General features: G+C 35.1%; 1 protein-coding gene across 2 annotated transcripts in view; it reads left to right on the top strand.

Moving 5' to 3' along the window:
• The window catches only part of SEMA3A (semaphorin 3A), a 533676-nt gene that overhangs the window by 390975 nt on the left and 116058 nt on the right, over positions 1-26643 (top strand). For both annotated transcript variants that reach the window (XM_058524659.1, XM_058524664.1), the window contains one exon: positions 12455-12574. In XM_058524659.1, coding sequence (XP_058380642.1) covers positions 12455-12574 — 120 coding nt within the window. The remainder of the gene's footprint in view (positions 1-12454; positions 12575-26643) is intronic.

Genomic DNA, 26643 nt, shown 5'->3' with positions numbered 1-26643 from the left:
GTTATATAGACACCTGATTTTTGATGAAAGCCAGTGAAAACCTTTTCTTATTAAATGTCACAGAAATGAGCATAGATTTCCATGCGCAAGTACATGTGTATGTTTATTTCTGCTTGGGGGTAAATATCAGGTAAACTGAACAGAATGATAACAGTTTAAATTCAGCATTCAGAAGTAGTAATAATAATAGCTAACACTTATTGAGAGCTTACTATATTTACCAGGTATTGTTCTAAATGCAACTCATTTATGTAAATCATATTTGGTTATAAGATACACATTTCCTTCCGAAGTGATTGGATGAACCAGTTTTGTATCTTAGGTAGGAGATACATGGGAAATGAAGCTTTGCTGTTAAAGTTATTTTAGAAACTAGGTTTCATTCATATTTTGAATTAATATGTTTCACCAATACAGCAAAATAAGATGGTATTGTGTTTGAATTGCCATGGAGCAAGGCTCATATATATGAGCTTAGTTTTTTTGAAAAATCTTTTAGATTCAGGATTAAAATTTAAATAAATTTTAATTTTATATTTGCAAAGTAAGGCTAGCACTTATAAAAGACACATTATATAAAAACTTTCAGAGGGTTTGGGGATTTTGAGTTGTGTTCCTTTTTATTGGAAATTTCAATTGTATCCTTAAATGGCTGAAATGAAATTCACGTATTTGCCATTGGTTAAAAAATTATTATTTAGATTTGATTGGTCATCATATTTCACCCATGCATCAATGTACATACTTTTAGAGTACAGTAAGCATTTCATACTCTGTAAGGTTCATTAGAATGATTTGGACAGTTCCTCTGAGAAAAGGATTTTGGCCAATGTCTTTTGACTACATAGATTGTTCCAAGTTCAACTGATGTGTAGTTTCTAATAGTCATCATTAGTATTCTGCTTCTTTATGCACTTGATAATCTTCATGAATGGATTTCTACTCATTTCTGAGGGTACACTGACTATCACATCATAGACTTAACATGAACTCTGGGAATACTTTTCTTACATGTTAAAAGGGTTCCTAGACCCAATTCCAACATGAGTGTGTATGGAGGATTCCCCACACCAACAAGCAATTCTCAGGTACCAGTAAGTATCTGAGAATTCAACTCAATTCTGACACTATCTACCTGGAGATAGCATCAGATTCCACAGGTTGAGGGCTCAGTCCTACAAGACTGCCCCCTCCCTCCAGCACTTCAGATGCCAGTCGTAATCTCAGGTTGTTACCTGTGCTTCTTTCTGACCAGGTAGATTGGAGGTTCTCATGACCTCCTCCTTGGACTTAGATGCCAGTTGCAAGTCCAGGTTGTTACCTGTACTTCTAACCAACTGGCTGTAAATCAGAGGTTCTACGACCCCCTCCTCAGGTTTTATTAATTTGCTAGAGGGGCTCACAGAACTCATAAAATGTTTTACTTACTATATCACCGACTTATTGTAAAAGGATATAACTCAAGAACAGCCAGATGGAGGAGGTGCATAGAGCAAGGCATGTGGAAAGGGGCGAAGAGCTTCTATGCCCTCTTGAAGCATGCCATTCTCCTCACATCTCCATATGTTAACGAACCTGGAAGCTCTCTGAATTGCATCCTTTTGGGTTTTTAGGGAAGCTTCATTACATAGGCATGATTGATTAAATCATTGGCCATTGGCGACTGATTCAACCTCTAGCCCTTCTCCCCTCCCTGGAGGTCAGAGGGTGGGACTGAAAATTCCAACCCTCTAATCATATGGTTGGCTCCATTGGCATCCAGCACCCATCCATACCTGCCTTCCAAAAATCACTTCATTAACATAGCACAAAACTCCTTTATCACTCTCAATACTTAGGAAATTCCAAGGGTTTTGGGAGCTCTGTGCCAGAAATGAGTATAAAGACTAAATATATATTTCTTATTATAAATCACGTTATCACAGATATGCTCTGTCTCCTGGCAGATATGCTGTTGATCAACTTTTGAATGTTTTTCGTTAATTTGGTTTAGTAATGTGGCAATAAAAAATTACCCTGTGTCCACAGGACATCACAAAACTTTCCTAAAGTTCTATTTATATCATTTAATTTTTATCTATTTCTATTTACTGCATATTGAGGGTGGTAAGGAAAACAGGATGCAAAATTAGGATATCTCTAAAAATTTGATACTATTTCAGGAGACTGAAAATCTCTTTTTTTGGCTTTTATGTGTTCAGAGCAGAGCATTCTTGAAGATTCTCATAATTACATTCAAATTAGGTGCTAAATATGCTAAATATATTATTCTCTCTATACTATATGCTATACAAGGTGTCACATATAAACTACGTGTGTGTGTGTGTGTGTGTGTGTGTGTGGACTAAAAGATTTTGTTTTAGTATTGTGTTTGAAATGATTCCAAAATTAATATAACTTATTGATTCTAAAATTTAATATGTGTTTTAAAAGGAGGAACCATTCACGTTTAGAATAAGAATGATCGACTAACAACCTTGTTTTTCTTTTTAAGTGGGTCAAATCCATGTTGTCCTTATATTACATATCACATTGAGCTATTTTATGGTAGTAAGATATATCCTTTTATCAGTTAGAGTTTGATCAGAGACTAGAACCAGTATGAATGATATAGAAAAGGATTTTATTATAGAGATTACATTTTATACGATGGTGAAGAAATCTATGGAAGGTTATTGCCTCTGAGGTAGGTAATGGGCCTGAACTTGCTGTAGGTCACCAGGGTTGGCATTAGGGAAGAAAAACCAGACATGAAGTGGGAAAAGCAAAGACAAACTGAAACCTATAACTTCATGGGACCCATGAAGACAAACTAGGACCAGTGTCTGTCTTTCACTACCTCCAACTCCTATGATTTGGGTGACCTACAGAAGAAGCTGGTGCCTTTGCTATGCAGCTGCATAAAGACCAGGACCAGGTCTTGTAGAAGCTAAAGAATGAGATCTGGAGGAAGGTGGAGGAGCTGCAGGCCCAGGTGCTGCCCCATGCTAACACAGTGGCCAGCACATCAGAATGGCCTTGAGAGCATTATGGTTGCAGCTTAACTTCTGCCTTCCAAATCTCATGCAAATTTCTTTTATGGCCAATCTTAAGGAATTTACAGGAAAGAGAATTCTAGGAAATGTAGTTCCAGACTATCTAAATTGACACAGTACAATTCCTCCACAACTATTGAGAAACTATTGCTGTATTTGCTGTTTGAGACAATGATTCATGCCATCTACCACTTTGATGAAAAGAGTGGCTATAATTTATAGTTCTCCACTGTTGGAGAACTGGAATTGCATGAACATTCTACTGAACAAAATATAATTTCCCTTTGAAACACAAAAGGACATAGATGAATATTCAAAACCAATTTCTTAAATTCACCTCTCCTTTGCACCAAGTATGGGCTTAAACTCTGTTAACTGTATAGGAGAGAAAGAACTATTCCCCTACCCTCTAAGTCCTTCTGGCTGGTCTAAGAATTAACTTGACATGAGACAGAGTAACAGCAGAAAATCAAACGAAGTTTAATAACATGTCTACATGGGAGAAACCCAGGAAAACTGAGTAACTCACCAAAATGGTGAAAGCCACTACCTTAAATACCATCTTCACCTAAGAACAAAGGAGGGTGTTGGAGGTAGTGGTATGGAACTTCCAAGGAGAGGAAGGCAATTCACATGGAGGTGGAAAAGCAAATTTTTGGTAAACAAATGTTTGCTGGGCCACCTATAGGCAGTGTGACCAGAGAGAGAGAGAACTTTGATAAAAATGGGCTTAGCAAGGATCCTCTCAGTCTGTTATACCTAGAGTTATCTATGGGGATAGCTTCTTCCTGGGACAGGCCTTCTATCTTAAATTCTGTCGATGCAAATAATCCAAGGTTAATCTGTAAATCAAAACTGGGGTGAGTTTATTATGAGCCGAGTTTGAGGACTATAGCCTGACACCAAAGAAGTCGGGTGTACGGAGTGGTTATATACCATCTTGGAACAAAGAGCGTGCATCACATATGACAGGAATATCTCTTTTACTGCTGTCATGAGATGCTTAGCTGGCACAGCAGGTCAGTGGTCACAGGGTGAGCACAGCAAGTTAGTAATTAATCCTTAGTTCCCAGGAAGAGATGCTTATCCTTAAAGAAGTGCAAGTATGGGGGGAAGTTACATCCCTATCATTAAGGTCATCATTCTTATCTTTGGGACATAGTAAATGTTTAATGCAGATGTATAATGCATGCTCAACAGGCCACATCAGGCCCTTTTGGAAAAACAAGGTCAGTACGAATTAGTTTTATACCAAATGGCTTCCTCATATACTCTAATATATCCTATTGCTTTTCATTTATTTATCAATTCTTTTAGGCAGTTAGGGGGAAGTTCAAAGTTTCTTTTAGAGTCTTTTGTCCTTAAAAATAATCAAGCCAAAGAGACACATTTTGGAGTTGCAAATTCTGATCCCCTACACTGTCCTGACAAGGAATGAACAATTCATAACAGAGTTCTTAGCCAAGTCACGGCACTATGTGGAATGGTGTGAGTTAAGCAGACATGGAAATAGTCAAAGCAATAAACAGATTATTGATTATTTTAAGACTAAGATAACCAGTTACTAGTCAATTAATAAGTGCTAGGCATCGTGCTAAGTACTTTACATGGATATATCATTAATCTCATTTTTAGTTGAGGAGCCTTAGTCTCAGAGATCCTAAGTTACTTTCTGATAGTCACACGGCAAAAGGAAAATCATGCCTGAATAAGTCTAACCCATGTCTGACTGACTTTTAAAGCATCAGATTAACACAGTTGTTAAAAAACAAAATTAAAGCAAGTATATTTGAAGATACAGTTGGCTTTATTAAGTGATTCATGAATCTGACAGCATCCTATCTAGGAACTAGAAGGACACTCCAAGGATTTGTACAAAATGGAAGGTTTTTATAGCCAGAAGGAGGGTGGGGCTAGAAGATATTAGCAATAGAAAAGAAAGGAGTATTTTGGGTTGGGACATCTCTTTGTGGGGAAGGGAATGGCAAGGGTTTTATCATGCAGATTGCTTCTTCCTCTGGGGGATGGAGAGGTCCCACATGACAGATTACCTCATTGGTACCAACCAGAAAATTCCAGACTGGTTGATTAAGATTACACTTCTGTGGAAGGTCGAAACTGCAATTAGATCAGGTATTAAATCTAGGTTTGGTATCAATGGGTTTTAGCAGAAGTGATGCCTTTTGGGCATGTGGTTTTTCTTTTTATCACAAATAATTACCTCCATGCTATTTCTATTTTATCGTTATCATTTCATTACTTTTGTTCTATATGTTTTTCTTAAATTCTTTGAGAATACCTTTTCAAATGTAAATACTTACCTTAGAATAAATAACAGCTTCATTATATTAATAAATATAAACAAATTTTAAAATTCTGCAGTTCCACATATTAATTATATTCACAAATTATTTCTAAAATTAATATATATGTGTATATGTACATATATACACACACATATATGTGTATAGATATCCATATATAATTGCATGTATGGATTATTAGAAGATATGTTAAGAGAGCATTTTATATTATTAATTATATAACGACATTTAGTACTTGGACATTACTTGGACATTAAGGACTCCAATCAAAAAACTTTACTTTTGTTAAAAGATATGGCAGAAGGTAGAAAAGATGTGTATATGAATGAAATCAAGCATTCATCTCAAATCTGGATTTTATAATCGTTTCTCCTTCCTCAAAGCTATATCGCATGTGTAATTAAAGATGCAGTTCATCTCCCTTATTTGAGAACTAGATTTTATTTTTGTAAATGCATATATGTTAGAATTAAATATACCAACTAATTCTATCCACAGTAAATCTCTTTAGTTTGTAACTCTATCTACTAGGTATAAATCGTTGACTTAGTTGCTTTAAGACATGAGCGGTAAATACTCCACACCTTGCATAAAACCACAGAATATCATTATTGAAATCAGAGTGAGGATTTTGATTGTTTAATAGTTCTCTTGGTTTGGCAGGAAAAATATGTAGGTTGGTTGCACATAATATTTTACAATTGTGTGCATTCATTTGGATATGAGATAAAGAAAGATTATGCTAGGTACATATTATGGACCACCCACAATCAAATAACTCCACTCAATGGAATAAATGTGATAATTAATTAGATTGATAGCTCAATATAAAAGAAAATATCAGCTGAAAAAGTAGATATTATCAGCTTTTCTGGTCCATATGGAATTTCAAAGTGAAATTGCTTAAAGCTCCTTTAAATAGAAGAGAACTGCACTGGGCAACCTTTGCTAATATCATGGTCTCTAGTGCCTATGTGTATAATCATTTTGACCAAGTTTGAAGGTTTAAAGTAATTTGAAAGAAAAATGTTTATAGAATCTTAATCAGTATTTCTAGAACTTCAAAACAAATAGTCAATCCAGAGGTGAAAAACCCATCAAATGAGGCACTTAACTGAAATGTTCATATAAGTAAAATGATTTGGTAGCCTTGTACAGGAGTCTTCATTTAGTCTATCACATTCAAGGCACTTTAAAATTTATTTTTCAGTTATCATATGTTTAAAGATGATATAGGTCAATTAATATGAATAGGCATACATTCTTAAATAACTAGCCATGAAATAATTCCAACTTTGTTGTCCTAGTTGAATCAGTGTTTTAAAAAAATTCTCTGAAATTAAACAAAGCAAAACATTAAGGTGGAAAGGTCAATTGGTTTTATTATGCCATCATTCTTCTTAATAGTAAGGGTAAAAATGTCTCCCCAAATGGACAGAACAGCCCACTCACCATTTCATAAAGTGGATGTTAAAAAATTCTGTCACAAGGCCAGCTCCGTGGCATAGCGGTTAAGTGCGTGAGCTCTGCTGCTCGGGGCCTGGGTTCGGATCCTGGGTGAGCGCTGACGCACTGCTTGTCAGGCCATGCTGTGGCAGCGTCCCATATAAAGTAGAGGAAGATGGGCGTGGACGTTAGCCCAGGGCCAATCTTCCTCAGCAAAAGGAAGAGGATTGGCATGGATGTTAGCTCAGGGCTGATCTTCCTCACGAAAAAAAAAAAAAAAATTCTGTCACAAATTCAACATTAGATGGCTAATATTATAATTAGAACACAGTTAAATCTTAGTTTTATTAGATATGCCTCTTTGAGGAAGAGATTTCTAACACCCGTTAGTGAATGCTGAGGTATTAGGAAGACATGATTATGGATGATCTGATCACGGCTGTAATAGCACAGTGCTAAAGGAAAAAAAGACAAAACTTTGTTGCTAGATAAGTATGGAACAGCTTAAACAGGGAGATGAAATCAGTGACAGGAACAATCTCACGGATTACTGCTCTGGCACAAAGATTCTAGTATTCAGCTAGTTTGCCAAATAAATTGACCAAAGAATAAGAAAGTCAACAGATTAACTTCAGGAATTAAGTTTATTAATGGTTTTTCATGCAGAAATGTATCCTCCTATCATGATAAGGAAAAGGCGTTTTTTGCTTTCCCAGCTGCTAGACTATACATTAAAATATTTCTACATAAATATTATGATGGTGTACTGATGAGGTAGAGACTTTTTTTTTCTTTTTTTTTTTTTTTTTTGTGAGGAGATCAGCCCTGTGCTAACGTCCGCCAATCCTCCTCTTTTTTTTTTTTGCTGAGGAAGACGGCCCTGGGCTAACATCTGTGCCCATCTTCCTCCACTTTATATGGGACGCCGCCACAGCATGGCTTGCCAAGCAGTGCGTCAGTGCGCGCCCGGGATCCGAACCAGCGAACCCCGGGCCGCTGCAGCGGAGCGCGTGCACTTAACCGCTTGCGCCACCGGGCCGGCCCCTTTTTTTTTCTTTTTAATCAATGTTCACTGACCTGAGGAAATGTTGTATGATACCCATTCATTTTGGGCTGGTTTATATTTGAACCAGAACAAGTTGTTTGATGTAATCAGGAACTGAATATATTTGAATAGAGATGGTTCATCTTCACAGCCTTCCCTCCTCTTTTCTCTTCTCTTATTTAGGGCAAAATTTCACCCATAAATTTCATACATAATTTAAGAACATGCAAGGAAGTAATTGGAATTGGAGGTAAATTATATTCTTTTATAGAAGGTATAATTATCGGAAGTTAGTTAAAAACACCTCAATTCTGTTTTAATTTTCATGCACGGAGCAGTTGTTTTGACAGATGGATGGACTTTATTTTTGTAACCGTCCGGGAAAATTCTGCATAACACAGTCTAATCGGTGCTACATATTTGTAATGTTTGTTTTTGAATCACTGTGCATTTGGCTCCTATATTTTTTTCTGGGGGTAGACATTTTCTAATTTATTTTTCCATGCTAATATCTCTATGTGGAATTCCTCTATCCATTTGATCCAAAGGCACTAGAAACCCTTAAAAAATATGTGTAAATGGTTTGTCACTAAGGATGATGAATCATTGCTCCTCAGGTGTGGCCTTGGGGTTTACTGGTTTATAACGGCCTTTACTTTTACTTCTAGGCTAAGTTAACAATTTATAATGCTGTTGGTCTGGAGTAAATTTCAGTAAAATAAGAGGTCAGTATGGTTGCCTGACTCTTGGGAAGCCAACTTGTTGCTAAACTTGTCTGTGTATATCAACTTAAATTCCAAAAAGGATCAAGATTTGAAAAATGAATTCATTTTGAACTGATTACATTCTCTTTATTACGTTGTAAATCCGCCAGTGCTGAGCAAAGCAGTGCAGAAGTTTAATGCCAAAAAGTACATTACATTCTGAGTTTTAAGAATCGTCATGGTTCAAGAAAAGGTCAGAAACACTCTTCTTCTGTCTCCCTAGAGCAGAAATGTGTGAAGTGTGTTTCCTTTTTCTGCCACGCTTCCTTTTTTTTTAGAGGAATGTTCAGGCTGCTTCCAAATAAAATGAGTATCCTGTTTTGGAACACTCAAAAACTTTGCAGCAACAAGCTAGAGAATGAAGGCAAATGAATGACAGGATTGATACTCTTTTATGTAGGTTTTCTGTTTAAAGAACAATCCGTACTAACAGTGTCTCTTTCAAGTATTTGGTTCTTCTCTGTCCAGTTCTTTTAATTCACTGTTTCCTCCTACATTGTTGTTGATGAGTTTCCTTGCAGCTATTTTTAACCAATTTGAAGTATTTCGTTGGATTTCTTTGTTTTATTTCAAGTGTCTTAACAAACTCTATAAACCCAAGAAATTTCTCTCCATTCTATTTGCATCAACCTTCACTTCAAAATAATATTGAGCTAGCCCCCCGGGCATGGCAACAACACAACCTGCTGCCAACTGGGCAAGTTCATTGGGGAAATGAACAGGATCATTCCAGGCCTTAGGCCAATAGGGTGGGTCTAGTTGCTTTGTAGCACAGATAGACTCCTGTTATCAGCATTCTCAGTAGAATCGTTTGCCAGGTTTCACAGCTATAGTCCTGTGATTGATTTTTTTCCAGCAGCTCTGTAGGGGAATAATTGTCATATTATAGTGGTGCTTCTTTGACAGTTAATAGAGAGCAAATTAAAATTATGATATTCAGTGTGGCTCAATTCCAGTTTCAAGAGCCCTGAGAGTTTTTCAGTCGTTAATTATTGCTAATCAGTTATCCAATCTGTAAGAAATAAGAGCCCGGAAATTCTGTGATTTTAGAATTCATAACAAGTTGCAGAGGTGATATGAACCTTTATTTGTGTTCACAATATCCACACTCATAAGATATTTCCTTTCTTTTTTTTTGTCGTGAAGAACTAGGGTCTATTTTCAAATTTCTAGAATGTGCTTAGGTGTTACTAATAGGATTAGAGAATTTGAGTTTGTATTCAAAATTGCATGCATATCTTTCAAGGCATGGAAAACAAACTGAAACCCTGTTCTTTTCTAAAATGAACAAGACATCCATCTGGGTCTGCCACTATTATTTATTAGAATATTCGTTTTCGTACCAGCATACATACAGCCTGTTTCTTGATTTCAACATATGGTGCTGGAACTGGTTATTTATAATCTTGAATGCTGTACTATTGAGTCCACAATCAGGGGTGGCTTTCTTTATGTAAAAGCAGAGTATGTGGCTACCTACATGTTTCAAAGAAAGGGATGCCATAAAATATTTTTCTGAAAATGACTTCTTTGCAAATGACTGAATTTTCTTAAAAGTACCAGTAATTCCTTTGGGTAAAGACTCATGAATGCCTCATTTGTAAATGAGTTTATCAGATGTTTCCCTCTCCACAACCTTTCTCCTCTGCCCAAGCATTCATGCCCTGTCCTCTTGAGGAAGGAGGAGAAACTGTTACAGAATGGAGAAGTTTGTTGCTAAGAGTCTTGAAAGTTAGGTTATATCTGTTTCACAGTTTTGTCTAAGATGTGCGCTGTTGAAAGTGAAACATTGATGAGATCCATAAACTCTTTAAGCAAGGAAATTTTTCTTCATGGCAACTTGCAAAATCAGTTGATTTCAGAACTTAATTTTATATGTTACCTTACCAGACAAAAGAAAGATTCAGGATCTAAGTAGCAAAACAGTGGGAGAAATTAGATGTTTATTTTAGTTACTCCTCTGAACTACCCAGCATGTGTTAAGAAAGCATGAGGAGTCATAACTTGGAAGTTTTATATTTTACCTGAAATAGATGTAGTTTATCTTGGGGGCAAAGTATTATAGAACATCCTCAGGTTTCATCCTAGAAAAATTAGTGATAATGGAAAGCAATTATTTGAATTTAAATAACAATTATTCTGCTCAAGTTTGGGTGTCTGCTCCGTATTTTATGGGGGCAATCAAGTTAAGACCAAAATCATCAGCTGCAGACACAGAATACAAATATCATGTGGAAATGTACTTAAATTATTGTAACATCTCAGTTATAAACTCCAGCTGACTACATTAAGTCCAAATGCATTTTGAGCTTTCACTTGAAAAGTCACATGTCATAGACAGTGACTTTGGGAGTGTTATACACTTAGAGGTGCCAGGACCAACTCAATCCTCTATTATGTTTGCCATCCTCACTTGCATTATGGTCTGCTTTTGATCTTTTTCTGCATTTCTAGTTATATATTTTGTCTTATTTCCAAATGTTTATAGGCAAAAACACAAAATGAGTTAAAAAAGTCTGTGATCAGTAACAGGATAATTTTCAATGAAGTTTTTATTATTTAGCATGTAAATACTCATTTGGATATTTTCAATATGGATATTAAGTATTCTAAGATGAATTCATATTTTCTCCTTATCTGTATTCAATTTTTAAGATTTGTTATATGATTAATAGACCATAACATTTTATTTGAAGCTGTTTTGATAGTTTGAATTTTTCTTTTCATTTTTGTTTTCTTTTTACAATATTGATATAGATCCATCTATTTAAAAATATTTTGCAATAAATGAGTGTTTCCTGCTCTGGATTATTTTGGCAATAGAATTGTTTCTATTCTGAATACCTGACTTTTTCCCCAAAATCTTTCCTCAACAGGGACAAAAGCCTAAGATTCCTGTTTGTTCATAGAAAACCACTTTCTTTCACAAGATCTACAGATATAATAGAATATGTAAAAAGAATATAAAGAGCTCTGTCCATTTTATTTCTTTGGTGATATTTTATTCAGAAAATAAAATGGCAGGAATGTCTAAGCTTCTTTAAATAATAATAAGATATGACTAGAATTTCCTCCTATAACTAATTGTTCTTTATGTGGGGGATCCATGGCTCATTGGGCAGGGGGTCCATGTGTGGGTTCAGGACGTCCATGAATCTCCTGAAAATATTTATCGATTATAGCCACTCTAAAAAGATCCTTAAGACTACAGACATTCCAGACTTTAACATCTTCTCTCTATCTTAAATATACCCAAATTATCTTTGAGGCTGAAGTGACAAAAAGAAGCTTTACCTTCTTACGGTCTATGGAGCTCACTAGAAAGCAGCACTACAGAAGTTCAGAGTCAATCACCCATCATTATGGGTTACTAATGATGTTTAAAATTCATGTTTAATAGAAGGTTGTATTATCTCTTATTTTTGTTTTATTTTTCTAAAATTAAACTCAAAGCTGATTTTTGCAGAGAAATTTTCACCATTGTATTATTTAAGTAATTCATTATTTAATCATATAATTTGCTGTTCCCGTATTTTCCAGAAAAGTCACCTGTGATTATTGGTTATCTATAACCTTATTCCACTTTCATATAAATAAATTACAAATAGCTTTAATGAAAAAGTTATGGAAGAGAATATTATATTTAGACCCTCAAAGAGTAAGAACTTTTATAATTTTAGTTCATGTAATAATATGAGCAAAAAATAGAATAATAGGGCCTAAAAATATTGTGAAAAAGACAGAAAAGAAAAGAAATCTGTTCAAGCATGCCTAGCACCCTAGAGGATACTTCAGTCATGCTGAGTGCTAGAACTCACTGGTTTTCCTTTTGTCTTGCAGAAAGAATGTGCTAATTTCATCAAGGTGCTTAAGGCTTATAATCAGACTCACTTGTACGCCTGTGGAACAGGGGCTTTTCATCCAATTTGCACCTACATTGAAATTGGACATCATCCTGAGGTAAAGCTGACTTTTAAAAAATGGTGTTTGTCTGTGACCCCTTACTATTCAAATGCTTCATTACTAATTTCTTCAGCTCATTTAGCTTCTGGTTCGCTATTCAGTGGCACCTACTTCAAATTCAGATGCTGTTATTAATTTTAATCTGTGAATGCAAAAAGAATGAGACCATCACTCAACAATAGCTGTGGAACAGGAGGAAGGAAGGAAGAGAGCATTTGCTTTCCCCCTGGATGACAGAGTCCAACCCACTCTGCACGTGCGGCAGATGTCCGCAGACAGAATGTGTACTGTTTTCTCCTTCATTTGTATATTGCCAGCTTTCTCCTCCGTTTCCATCCTCAGCCAGAAGTGTCTGCCACCCCAGTTGTTTTCTTCTGGCTAGGCATTAAGAAAGGATGCCATACATGTGCACAATGATCTGATCTCATGTTTGACCTAAATTACTCACATTGGTGTTCTTGCTCAGCTAAGCTTTGCTTTTATATTTTTGGCTATTATTTTGGCAGTGTGGAAAAAACGATGTTTCTTTAATTTGTCTATTGCTCCTAAAAGATATTTTATTAAGGAAGTTAAAGTTAGGTAAATTTGGGCCGGCCCCGTGGCTTAGCGGTTAAGTGCGTGCGCTCCGCTGCTGGCGGCCCGGCCCGGGTGCGCACCGTCGCACCGCTTCTCCGACCATGCTGAGGCCGCGTCCCACATACAGCAACTAGAAGGATGTGCGGCTATGACAGACAACTATCTACTGGGGCTTTGGGGGGGGCGGAAATAAATAAATAAAATCTTTAAAATAAATAAATAAATAAATAAAGTTAGGTAAATTTAAGTAAAACTTGAAATTAGGGAAATATTTAAAAGAAAAGTTACTGGTATTGAAAGCAGTTCCATGAATTGGGCTTACCGATAACCTTCAATTATAACCCATTCTATAATTTTTGGCACAAAATCCTAAGAAGAACAAAAGCGTTCATGTGGTGAGAAGGTAATTTGTGACAGAATTTTGTTCCAAATTAGAATTCAGAGATACTCAACAAATAACGGATTTGTTTCCAGAATATTTCTGGAGTCCTAAACGTAAAGTATAATTTACGTTAGCCACTTCTTTATAACTTAAACTCTAGATTCTCTCTCTAAATTTTCTTAAGGTGTCCTAAATTGATTAAAATATGTTATTTTAATCCAAAGACTTAGAAATCAAAACAGTTTGGGTTGTACCTTCTTTCTGTAAGAAGGTATCTGAGAGACTATGTGGTTTCTAGACTAAACACAATTATTATTACTTTTTTGATGATCCTGGGAAGAGTAAAACACTTTACCAAGGTCTCACCAGTTTAGGCATTTGCCCATCACCAGCCTCTTCCTCCACCGCATCCTTCCTCCTCCTCCCCCTTATGAGCACCTATACTGTACTTGCTGACATACCCAAGAGTTTTAAGTAAAAACTAACATTAAGGAAAGGCAGTTCTACTTGAATTACTTGTTTCATACTGATGAAATTAGGAATAATTCCCTGCACGTGGTCCTGGAGATTTTGTACACTTAACTTTTTAGCACCTTTTGGATAAGTTCCTCCCTTTTTGCTCTCTTCTCAGCTATTTCCTATACTCAAGCACCCTAAAACTTGGGCCTGGAGTGATTGTCCCACTTTTGTGTATTCTGAAGATAGCTCTAGAAAACTCTTTCCACATCATACTGTACTTTTTACATCTGCCAGGCATCATGCTGTACAGGGCGGCGGAGTCAGGAGAGCTGAGCTCCTAGCACAGGTTAGTGGAAAAGACGTGCACTTTGGAGTCACATCTGGCTTCTGAGCTTATTCTACAACTTACAAGTTGTGGAGCATTGGAAAAATTAGTTAACCCCTCTGAGACTCTGTCTCATTGTATGCGAAGCAAAACTAAGCAAAACCTCTTTGACCCTCAGTGTTCGTATATTTTAAATGAGAGGTTGACTTATTCCCTCCAACTGTTTTCCAAACCTCCTAACGGGGCGTGACCCACTGACATTTTTTGCTATAGAAACTCAAGGAGTTCCAATCCTATCATTGTTAAACACATGTCCTGTGGCCTCAGATGGCTGGGCTTTTGTCTGACTTCAGTTCGGTACTAGATGCTGGATCTGTAGCAAGCTACTTATTTTCTTTGTGTCACTGTTTCTAATCTAAAAAGTAGTAATGAGAATGGTCTCTACCTCATGTGGTAGTTGTGTGAGTTTAACATTGCCTAATAGGTAGTTCCCATATTTTTATCATTTTCCCCCAAAATGTTGAATTTTTTCTTAGTTGCTATTTAGTAAAGTTCACAGCGTATTTCCTTATCAACTTATCAGCTACTCATTGCTGAGTACCTGATGGAGAGGTACAGGTTCTGGAGCCAGGCCATTTACCCAGGAAAATGGAGGAGCCATTTTTTCCACTGAAATCAGTAAAGCTTCTCGTTTCATCTCCTGTGAGGTGGGATATTGGGCTGCAAGTATTTTCCTGATTCTGAAACTCAGAACCTTTGAGAGAGTCCTCTTTCAGAAGCTCAGTGATCTTGATTTGCATGGCAACTATATATTGGGAAATACTGTTCCAGACTATTTAGGAGGTCAGAGGGAAGATGATTATGCAATTACCTGGGGGAATTTGGAGCAGTCTAGACAGTCAATCTAGGAAATTCTGGAAAAGATATTATCAAGATGGTTTGTCTAGACAACATAAAATTTAATTTTCAGTACTTAAGCTGCCTTAAGAGAATCTGCTTTAAATTGATCTATACTGGTACTTAAAATACTACCCTTGGATTTAAACAGTTACGCTGTTTGTGAAGTTAAGAAAGAGAGAATGTGTGCTTCATGTGGTTCGGAAAAGAATGGTAGTAATGGAAAGATTAAAAGAGTAAGAAATAAAATAGCAATTAGGACTGAGGCAGGATTGTTGGATTACAGTTCATAAGCTCTCTTGAAGTTTGAATTTAGTCACTTTTATATACAAGGATGGCTTTTCAGATAGAACCAGGACACATCTTTCTCCTGTATTCTAGTGTAGAAGTAGCATGTACCCTTTGCTGTTACCTGTCCCACTCTACATAAAATAATGAAATAGTTTCCTTTTTAAACTTCTGTTCAGACTTTGCATATTACAAATAATTTTATTGTACAAAAAAAGACGTTTTGCTTTTTGTTTTTATCATGGCTGTCATGGACATTTTAACATTCAGTTTTTTCCTTGCAGAGAGTTCTTTCTTTAAAATAACTCATTGTCTTAGATTGAGTTCCCAAGATTGTTAAAACCCATTGTTAGAAAATGACATTATGGACTTACCATTCCAGATGGCCGAATGCCACAGAAGTAAAGACATTACTTTTGAATCAAATCAAGACCCCCTTCACTGTTTAATAGCTTCAGAACTTGTAGAAGAAAATTAACAGTTCCTTTTAAATAACGATAAACAGTGTGCAAAAAACTTCCTTGTTTAGTCTTCTACTTATGAACATAGACCTTATTTTACTCTCCTAGCATTTTAATAGCAATATTTATACTGCTGAACACTGTATTCCAAAATCTACTCTTGCTGTATAGTGAACGCATTCTGACCACACACAGTATGTCATTGATTGCTGTATTAAACAGATTTTCTGTTTCCTGTAGTGCAGTTGGGAATTGATAGACATATTAATTAACTGCAGTTCTATAAGATGTGTGTCAATCAATTCTTGGGTATCTGCCAGTAGTACTTGACACTGCAGATAACTGGCAATGAGGTCACATACTGCATACACATGTGTGTGTTTATCATAAAAATGCATGCAGAGTTCATGGAAAGAATGATTCAGAGCTAGAGTACGGATGAGTTTTGAGTTTAAGCTCTCAGCATCCGTGCCATTCAAACGAAAAGTCTAAGTCATCCTTAGGAGACAGAATATTCCCAAATGGCTTATAGTATATGGTATTTCCCCTTCAAATTTACATCTGTTAATAAAAAAAAAGTATGAATTTAGGAGGAGTATAGCTTTTTGAAGAAGTCTCTGGATGTTTTCTCAAATTCCAAATGGGCCTCTTCTATGTACTAGGCAGGAAATCTAAAGAAAGAGGGACCCAGATGAGAGCTGGAAATTATTAACTCTATAAATACTCTCATAATGTCATGATCTCAATTTATGATAGAACCAAAGGGACATTAAGAAATGCAATGAAGCTTAATAGCTATCTCTAAAGTCATTTCTACAGTGACAACCAATATATCTAGATATAAAATAAAATGTTTTGTCTGGTTCTTCCTTTCCACCAAGAATAAGAGTTTGCTTTTATGCAAAACTTTGAATCAAATGCTCTTAGTAACAGTCTCCATGGCCAAAATGCTATTTAAGTGGTAGCTAGTGCTCTGTGGACTAATTTATACATCTAATCTAACCTCTTCTAATTGTATTTTGTCTTTCAATGTTTTATGTTGTTTAGTCCAGTAGAGCACAAGTTTATTTCTAAGAGGAGATATTAAAGCTGAGAGAGTTAGATATCTTGGTAAAACAATGAGGAGTGCTTTTGGGTAGGTAACATCTTTCCATCTTTCTTAGATCGTCCATTGGAGTCTGCGTTTGCTTTGTAGCAGGCTAACCTAGGTGGGGAAAGTCAGGATTCTTTGACGATTTCTTCTCTGCTACTCATTATTTCCACCAGAGGCAGTGTGTTCTTCATTTGCACGACTGACCTGAGCCAAATGTGGTTAGAGCAAGTCCATAATGGTTTCTAGGTTTTTCTTTCCTAATCTTTCAATATTTGAATCATGTTGGAAGGTGGACCTGTACAAGTTACCATGCTGAATAAACAATATCACCATTTATATTGCAAATTAAATTTTCAAATGCTCTGCTGTTTGTATGTGAAGAAAAGCATCACAGTTCATAAATTTTGAGTGACCTTAACAGCTCACCAATGTATTTTCTGTGAGCTATTAATGTTCTAAACTCTAAATATTATTCATAAGACTGTTTCTCAAAATTAATAGAACTAGTAGCCAGGTGAGGTAGCAGGGGGACCTAAGTTATGATTAGAAACAAGGCTAGAAAAGAAAAAAAAAATCACAAATGGTAAAAAATAAAAAAGAGAGAGAGAGAAAGCAAGCCAAAAATCCAAACCAGCATCCCCCACATCCTATTTAAAATGTTTCAAATAACCATTTTATTTTTTGACTTGTTTGCTCTAAATATTTGATATGAAAACACAACAATTATGAGATTAACATCCTTTTACCCTCTACCACTTGTTTGGTTCAATTGTAGAAAGTTTTTTTCTCACAGTATTTTACCATTTTTTTTCCCCTAAGAACAATGACAGATAAAAATGGAAATGTTAGCATTCAGTTCTTACCTTGCAGGGTATTTAGTTTCATGTTTTATCAGATCTGGTTCACCTAGAGCCAGAAAAAGAATTTGGACAAAATTAAACAGTTTTCTAAAGGCCATATTGGTGCAGTAATGTCATTATCAATTACTTATTAGAAAACTATATTATCTATAGTACTCAGTTTCTGAATGGCATCTTCATTCAAGATCAATACAAACATAAGGACTAAGTCATATACAACACGTTAGCCAACATATATATATATCTTTTCCTCATCAACTACAGTAGCTAGTTTGGATCAAAGACCATACCTTTATTGCAGCTAGCCTGTCACTGGAGGTGTATAGTCCCCAACTTAGTCTTTCTCCTTTTGTGCCCTTTTTGATTGATTCCTCTGCATTCATTTCCCGTATTATCTATTTTGAGAGGAATTTGTATCCATAAAAGCTTTAATTTGTTTGTTATCGATATTACATTTTACAAGAAACACAAAGAGTAGTACTAAACCCCATTGCCTTCTCGCCCGTTTGGTCTGTTTTCGTCTTCTCTTTTGTTCTCCTTCCTCCATCATGAGCCTTTCTCTGCCTTTGAGCTCCAGTTCTGTGTTTTTCTTCCTTTCTCTCTTTGTCTCCTTGCCTAAATTACTTCCTTTTGAACCAAAGTTTAAGATAGTGGAAATACAGTTTGGATATATAGATGAGAAGGAAGGTGTTAGTTTGATATATTTGAAACTTCAGAAAAATAGCAGAATAAACTTAGACTGAGTTTCCACAAATCAAAATACATTTGTCGCCTCTTGCTATGTGTTTCAAATGGGCATCAGCAAGTTATCTTGCAGATTTGTTTTAAACCGTGGTGGTTCACTGATGATAATCTGAAAAAATGATATATGTACATTCTAAATTATTTGGATAACGACCTCATAATCATATAAAATGTTAAGATGTTAGTGCCTTTGTTTGCTTGAGGCTTATGATGATGTGAGTGCCAAGAATGCTCTCTTAATTTTCTTGAGCTAATGAGAAAGAAACAAAGGTTGACTTGATATGCAGATTCTGTATTCCTGCCAAGTAAAGGCCAAAGTAAGGTCAGAGTGGGCTGTATGAAGGAAGATTCTGCTATGGTTCAAATAGAGAAAAGTGGTTAGAGAAGAGTAGTATTGCTAGCCCCCAAGACTGTAGCTTCTGGTCACTAGAAACATGTTCAGATTGCAAGAAGGTTTTACTTTTCAGGATGCACAATGATATCATTGTCACATTGCATTACTGTTGCTAATTTTAATTGTTTTTGTTTTCCAGTTTTTTTGGTACTTAATTTTAGCCATGAAGAAGATACACTTAGTTTTACAATTCTACAAATTTAGTTCTGTTAGAAAACATATGATGTAAGGTAACTGATGGCACACTAAGAAGATAACCTTGTGGTAGTTTTTAAGAGGAGAGTGTTACCTGTTCCCTATGTTTACGTCAGAGGACGTTCCTCTTGCCCTAGTGTATTGGCCTCTGGTCTAGGGCTCCTCATGGCTCTCAGCTGCTCCAGGCTTAGCACTTGTGGTCCATTTGGACAGGATGAGAGCCGGGGAAGTAGAAATAGCAGAGGCTGGTGATGAGAATCAGCATGAGGTGATGAGAATAGCACTGAGGTGAAAAGGAAAGACATAATGAGAAAACCAGAACTTCTAGAATAAAGATTTAATTTATTAAATAGATTTGAGGGAATCCTAGGAAATAATAGAGGGTTAACATTTATATCTGGGGTTCTTCAGATGTGTAGCTACAATTCTGCTCGACTGCCACAATCAATGTCCAAGTGATCTTGGAAGCAATTTCTATTCAGATGAATGATTCAATAGTGATAAAATTAACTTTAATAAAAGTATAGGAAGTATTTTTCCTAAGCAAGGTCCTAATAGTAATGATAAGGAATACAAACACAAATGTCTGCCCTCAAAGAGCTAACATATGCATAAATATGTAACTTCAACATAGGTGAAAACATCAGTAATAATAACAATTATACTCTCAACAACTAATAGTTACTGAGCAATGAACAAATGTCCTGTAGTGGCTGCTCACTCAATCTTCACAAAATCTGATGAGGTAGGTACTCTTAGTATCCTCATTTAACTGATGAGAAAATTAAAGTTTCATGGGTATTTTGTAATGGACCTGAGGCAAGCATGCTATTCAATGGGTTATGTCTGAGTCCAGAAGCTCCTCCTTTATTTATTTATTTATTTTGCTGAGGAAGATTCACCCTGAGCTAACAGCTGCTGCTGATCTTCCTCTTTTTATATGTGAGCTGCTGCTACAGCATGGCCACTGAGAGATAAGCAGTGTAGGTCCACGCCTGGGAACCGAACCTGGGCCGCTGAAGTAGAGTGTGTGGAACTTAACCACTAGGCCACGGGGACTGGCCAGAAATCCAGCCATTTGTGACAACATGGATGGACATTGAGGGTATAATGCAAAGTGAAATAAGTCAGAGGGAGAAGGTCAAATACCGTATGATTTCCTTCATTAAGTAGTAGATAATAACAACAATAAACAAACACATAGGGACAGAGATTGGATTGGTGGTTACCAGAGGGGAAGGGGGGAGGGAGGAGGGTGAAAGGGATAATTCGGTACGTGTGTGGTGATGGGTTGTAATTAGTATTTTGGTGGTGAACATGATGTAATCTATGCAGAAATAGAAGTACAATGATGTACACCTGAAACTTTTACAATGTTATAAACCAATGTTACTGCAATAAACAAAAAATTAAAAAAAAATAAATTAATTAATTAATTAAAAAAAAAAAAAAAGAGCCTGCTCCTTTAAAAGAAAGTACCGGTAGCATGCAGTGGGAAAGAAGAGATAAAATCATTAATTCTGATTTAGGGGATTAAGTCAGGGATTTCATCCCGTATTTATTTTATATTTCAAAATTATTTAATGTGTGCCTAGTTTGAACAAGGTGATGAGTATAAATGAGGGAACGCTTGATGAAGTGAACAAAGGCCATCACATTTAAGCTGGATTTTGAAAAATAGGTGAAGTATTGATGGATGTGGAAGGTAGTCAAAACTAGAAGGACAGAATAGAAGGACAGAGACTTAAAAGGCCAATGGGGAAATGACAGATATCCCAGTGTGCAGAGAGTATAGTGATTTTCAAAAAAGGAGGCTGGAAAATTAGGATCAGGTTGAGTTTGGGGAAACTAGTCAAGAGCTATACACGCTTTCAGAAAGAGACTACTATTATTGCCATGATTGGCTTTGAAACATATTTTTGGTATGGATGTGATGGTGGGAGAATGAATATAGAGGTACATCCATTTGGAGACGATGGCAAAAGTTGAATGGTGTAACACGATGAGAGCCTAGGCTGATATTAAGTGGAAGATACTGAGTAATACTTAAAATTCTAATAGGAAAACAACAAGAAATGAAAATAACATCCAAATTTCATAAACCACTAGATGAGATACAACTGAGATGATGACACTGTTTAAACTCCTCAATGAAAAAATGGTTTCCCAATTCTTTTGTGATAATTACCGCAAACATGTTTGGTAGCATATTGTGGCACATGCACACTCAATTTTTACTCCTAAGTCTACAAATAAGCTGAATTTATGTTGTACATAAAACATTAAGCTATCATATGCAAAGTTATGTGATTTTCTCACCCATAGTGTATCACAAAAGCTTGGTTTCTTCATGCTTGTAAATCCAGAGAATGCTATTTTGTGTTATGCGTATGTGAAAGCATTTCAAACTCACTTTGTTTAAAAAATAAAAATAAAAAACAAACAAAAACCAACCAAACTTAAAGAAACAAGATATAATATGTAGTACTTAGGAATAGTGATTTTAAATGAAAAATATATGCTTTATTTTTAATTTCATTATTACATTATAGGTTATACTGATTCTGTGAAATTTTTATGAAAATGATATATCTGATTTATCCCTTGTTATTCTGCTTAATTTCTCTCCTACTACAACTAATTCCTATGAGTTTTTCATTATTTTTATTACTATTAATGACTATCACTGTTTGCATATTTGATGGTTTTATCAATTTGGCTTTCACAACTCTGTGATGGAAGTGTTATGTCCGTTTTTCAATTTGGGAAGCAAAGTTTCAGAGAGGTTTAACAACCTACCTATCATCACACAACTAGTAAATATGTTGTCATCACCATCACAACATATGGCATTTCTAGTGACATAAATATATCTGATATTGTACCAATTGTACCTCATTGTTATGATGCTGTACCATGTTTTTTTTTTTCCATTAGTTTTTTATTGTGATAAGAATACTTAACGCAAGATCTACTCTCTTAACAAGTTTTTAAGTGCACAATTCAGTATTGTTAACTATAGGCACAATGTTGTACAGCTGATCTGTAGAAATTACTCATCTTGCATAACTGAAACTTGATACCCTTTGAGCAGCAACTCCCCGATCCCTTATCTCTAGCCCCTGGCAACCACCATTCTACCCTTTGTTTCTGTGAATTTGACTGTGTTAGATTCCTTATATAAGTGGAAACGTGCAGCATGTGTCCTTCCATGACTGGCTTATTTTACCCAGCATTATATCCTTCAGGTTCATTGTACCCTTATTCACAATAACTGAGATATGGAAACAACCTAAATGTCCACCAACAGATGTAAGGATAAAGAAAATTTGGTATATACATACAATCGAATATTATGAAGCCTTAAAAAAGAAAGAAATCTTGCCATATTTAACAATATGTACTATGTGTTTATTAATACTCAGGTCTAAACACTCTCAAAATATTGAATTTCAAATAAAATGAATTACTACTTGCATGATTAGGAACTTTTGTGAAAGAACCATTAAATTCTTTGTGCTAAAAATGTGACAGTGCTTGTCAACTTGGTAAAATTTCATGGCTGTGGCAAATTCATCTTTAAAAGGATATGGTAATAATATAATCAGGGAGTCTCGTTTCAGTAACAGAAGTGCTATGATACCCCGCACAATCAATTACTTTCTGTTTCTACTAATTCCCTCTCTATATAATCTAGGTATTGAGCAATGATAAACACAACCTACTTACTCGTACGTACTTCCACTCAGACACATAGGAGAGTGGTAATACATTTTATAATCAAAGAGAGTTATAATTCTTTTTTACCCAAAAGGGAAAATCAGAATATTTAGCACTAATAGAAATATATTTAAAATAGAGTTCTTAAAATATAAAAAAAAATTAAGAGTTTTCCACCTCTCATTCAAAGTAAATTTAGCAATGAAAGATGTCCTTTTTCTTAATATTTTGATCATGTAATATTTCAAGAACATAGAAAAGTCTGGATACTGGTGTACATATGTAGAATTCTAGATTCTCTATAAACAGAAAATATTTAATTTTATATGACATACAAATTATCAAATAACAGAAAATTGGCATAGTCTTTATTTCATTTTCCCTATGTAAATGGTTCTTATCAACTTATCTCTGCCTATGAAGATATTGAAATATTAACATGTTTGAAAAAAATGCTACAATTTTACTCAAATTTAATTTTGTACTTATGAGTCTTTAGAAATTCCAGCTAGAACAAATGTGTTTGGAGAAACATATATTTATGTGAAAGGACATCCTTTAATCATTGCCTAAAATATTTAATGGCATAGGCCTTCAACTTTTATTTAACACAATTATTTCCATCCTTTCATATTTTTCTGTTATACTTCAGTAATTTAAATCCATCCCCCTATAAGTGGTAGAAAATTTGGTGTTAATATCTGAGTATAGGTTTGAGATTTGTTCATTTACCTGCAGGAAATATATTGTTTCAACTGTCAGAAATCAAACCACATAGAATGACTACTTTCCATTTTTATTTTATTTTTATTTTTCAGTCTGCCATTTTAATTCGATTGTGCGTCTTTGGTCACTGAAAGCAAGCTCAGGGATTGCTGAGTGGTTAAAAAGGGAGTCTAATGGGATCTAAAATCAATTCACAGGTCTGTCACTGATTCATTGTGTGACTTTTGCTGCCACTGAAATGACATTAAACTGGTCTCCTTAACATTTTTATATCTCAGGATTTCTCTTGTGATAAAAAAATACTTATCTAATACACATTATGCACATACACTTCAGAAAATAGGTTAGTGATTAAGAAGTACAAGACTAGCTTCTATTTCAATGAGTTACCTCACTTGAGATTATCACAAAGCTTTATAGAGGCTAAAAGTCTGGATGTTTCTAGTGTTGCAAATGAGGTTTTGTGTACATGCCAGGGTTCAAGCTCCTTTTAAGTGCTTTTATCCTGGCAAACTTTCTTCCTTTGATTTATATTTTGCTGGCATTTAATAGCTGTCTTACCTCAAATTTAAATTGCTTAACCTGGAAAGGATGGATGTTTAGTGTCCCGCATTTACTTGCCCTTTGCTGGCCTAAATCTCAGAGACAAACACAAGATTTGCAGGGAGGAATACTTATTCTTTGTATTGTATCATGCTAGATAGCAATCCTAGGTATTACCTTGATACTACATCAAATTTTTGCTAACAGCAATATGGAATTTTTTAAAGTTCATACTAAAATTGCACAGTATCTAAGACATATGTAAAAATCTTTTTTTTTTCTAGAATAAGATGTGATAACTTATCTGACAGAGGAATGGGAAAAGATTATGTAAGTGATAAGCAAAATATTACCATTTTTACCATGCAAACATCCAGAAAACTTGAAATGAACTGATGTACCCTTGCTTAGAAAGTGCATCAGAGGCAATCAGTAATTTTCTGTTTCTTGATTAAAATCAACTTCAGGTGAAATGAAAACCAAACTAAAATGATGTTTTTGCCAGATGAATGAAGAAAATTTAATCCCATTCACTTTTCTACCTTATACTTATCAAAGTGTGAAAATTTTAATAATCTTCTAAGACAGAAATGAAAAGTATTTGTCAAATATGCTGCTAAGGAAAGCAGCATAGTACTGGTACTATGCATTTGTACTTGATCTGGAAGATTTTAGTACAAAAAATTAAGATGGAAAATTTGATATACTCATAACTGCTTAAGCCCAATGCGTACTGAACACAAAGCTGAGCAGTATCTGGTATCTTACTTTTTCAAATATTGTATGTCCAGAGTTAAATTGTGACCATAATTTCCATAAAATTATTGCTCAAATATACATCTTTATAAAACACTATAGCTTACAGGTACTGTATAGCTCCTCTAATTCCTGTCCTTCATTTTATAATATGGGAAATTTAAACTTAGATTGCTTAAATAGTATTCACAAATCCTATGGCTACTTAGTGGTAAAAGCCGAACTTAAACTCACTTCTCCTGACAACCAGTTCAGAGTCCTTCCATTACACTGCATTGCCTTCACTCTCACTGCCAAACATGTAAAAAGACATGAAAGACACAATTTTCCGTATATGTCAAGCTGTTTATAAGGTTTTTTCAAAATTGAAGTTAATAAGTAATGTTAGATGATTATTTTTAAAACATAGTCGTCTTTTACTTTCTTTCTCCATGCATTCATGATCTGATTATAAACTATATCATGTAATTTCAGGGAAAAACTGTATGATTTCTTTCACAAAGGTAATATTTACTTATTGAAAATGAGTCAGTTGCCTCTTCAAAATAGATAAAATTTGAATGTTGTTTCAATACTTTACACTATTTCCTTTTATTCTCATAAAAGTAGCTGGATTTAAGATGATTTCTATTAGCTGAAGCAGTCAACACATCAAATATTATCAAAGAAAATAATTGAAAACATTAGGAAAGCAACCTGAACACAAGAATCATGCAAAGTTTCCCCCACACACGTCTGCATACAATGGACAAGAATGACTAAACGCTTTGATCTCTCCGGGATAACATGAAAGAGTAAAAGGAAAATACAACATCTGTTAGAAAAAAGCTTTAATGAACAGGGTGGAGACTAGTTGAGTGTTGACATAGAGCATGAGAAAAGAAAAAGATAAAATCAGAAACAAAGATATATTTATAGGCACAAACCTCAATAGGTCCAGAGAGATAAAGTCTGATTTAGAAAAAAGATACTAAAATAAGTGCAGTTTGATTTATATTTAAAGTATTCATAATTCCTGTACCGAGTTCTCTACAAATGTTTTCAATAGGAAATATATATATAAAATATATATCTGTGTATAAAACTTTTATGTATAAAACTATATATAATATATATTGTGTGTGTGTGTGTTTATATCCATAGTAATGGCAACATCTTAGACAAAATTATGAAGGTGTAATAGAAGGAATATGTCAATTTAGACTGCCTGAACATATGTTTGTAGATATATTTATCTACAAATACATGTTAGTCTATTTTCTTTAGTCTATTTTCCATTTGGCTTAAGGAAATAAACGTCTGTTGTGGGAAAAGTGATTGTTTTGAAATGGATCAGTACTGTATACCGATAGAATTTGCCTGGGCATTGTTCATCACTCAACTGTTGCAAATATCCAAAGCAGAATATTTCATCAGTACTTTATAAATTTGGGAGACTTTCAGGTTTGTCAGTTTTTGTATCCCAAAGGGTGTTGTTTTTGGTTTTTCTTTTTAGAATTGGTATCGTATTATGCTATTATAAGTATGGATTCCACTATCATGTAACTTAGTATTTTCTAGGATTCTGAATGTTACAACAGCTGTTCCCAACCTTATGTGTGTTAGATGACATGCACATATGTGACATTCTCTCGTGGGCACGCCCAT

Source organism: Diceros bicornis, chromosome 3 (genome assembly GCF_020826845.1).
Source record: "Diceros bicornis minor isolate mBicDic1 chromosome 3, mDicBic1.mat.cur, whole genome shotgun sequence".
In the NCBI taxonomy this organism is placed as follows: domain Eukaryota; kingdom Metazoa; phylum Chordata; class Mammalia; order Perissodactyla; family Rhinocerotidae; genus Diceros; species Diceros bicornis.
The sequence above is the reverse complement of the archived record's forward strand: the minus strand, read 5'-3'. Positions and strand labels throughout refer to the sequence as shown.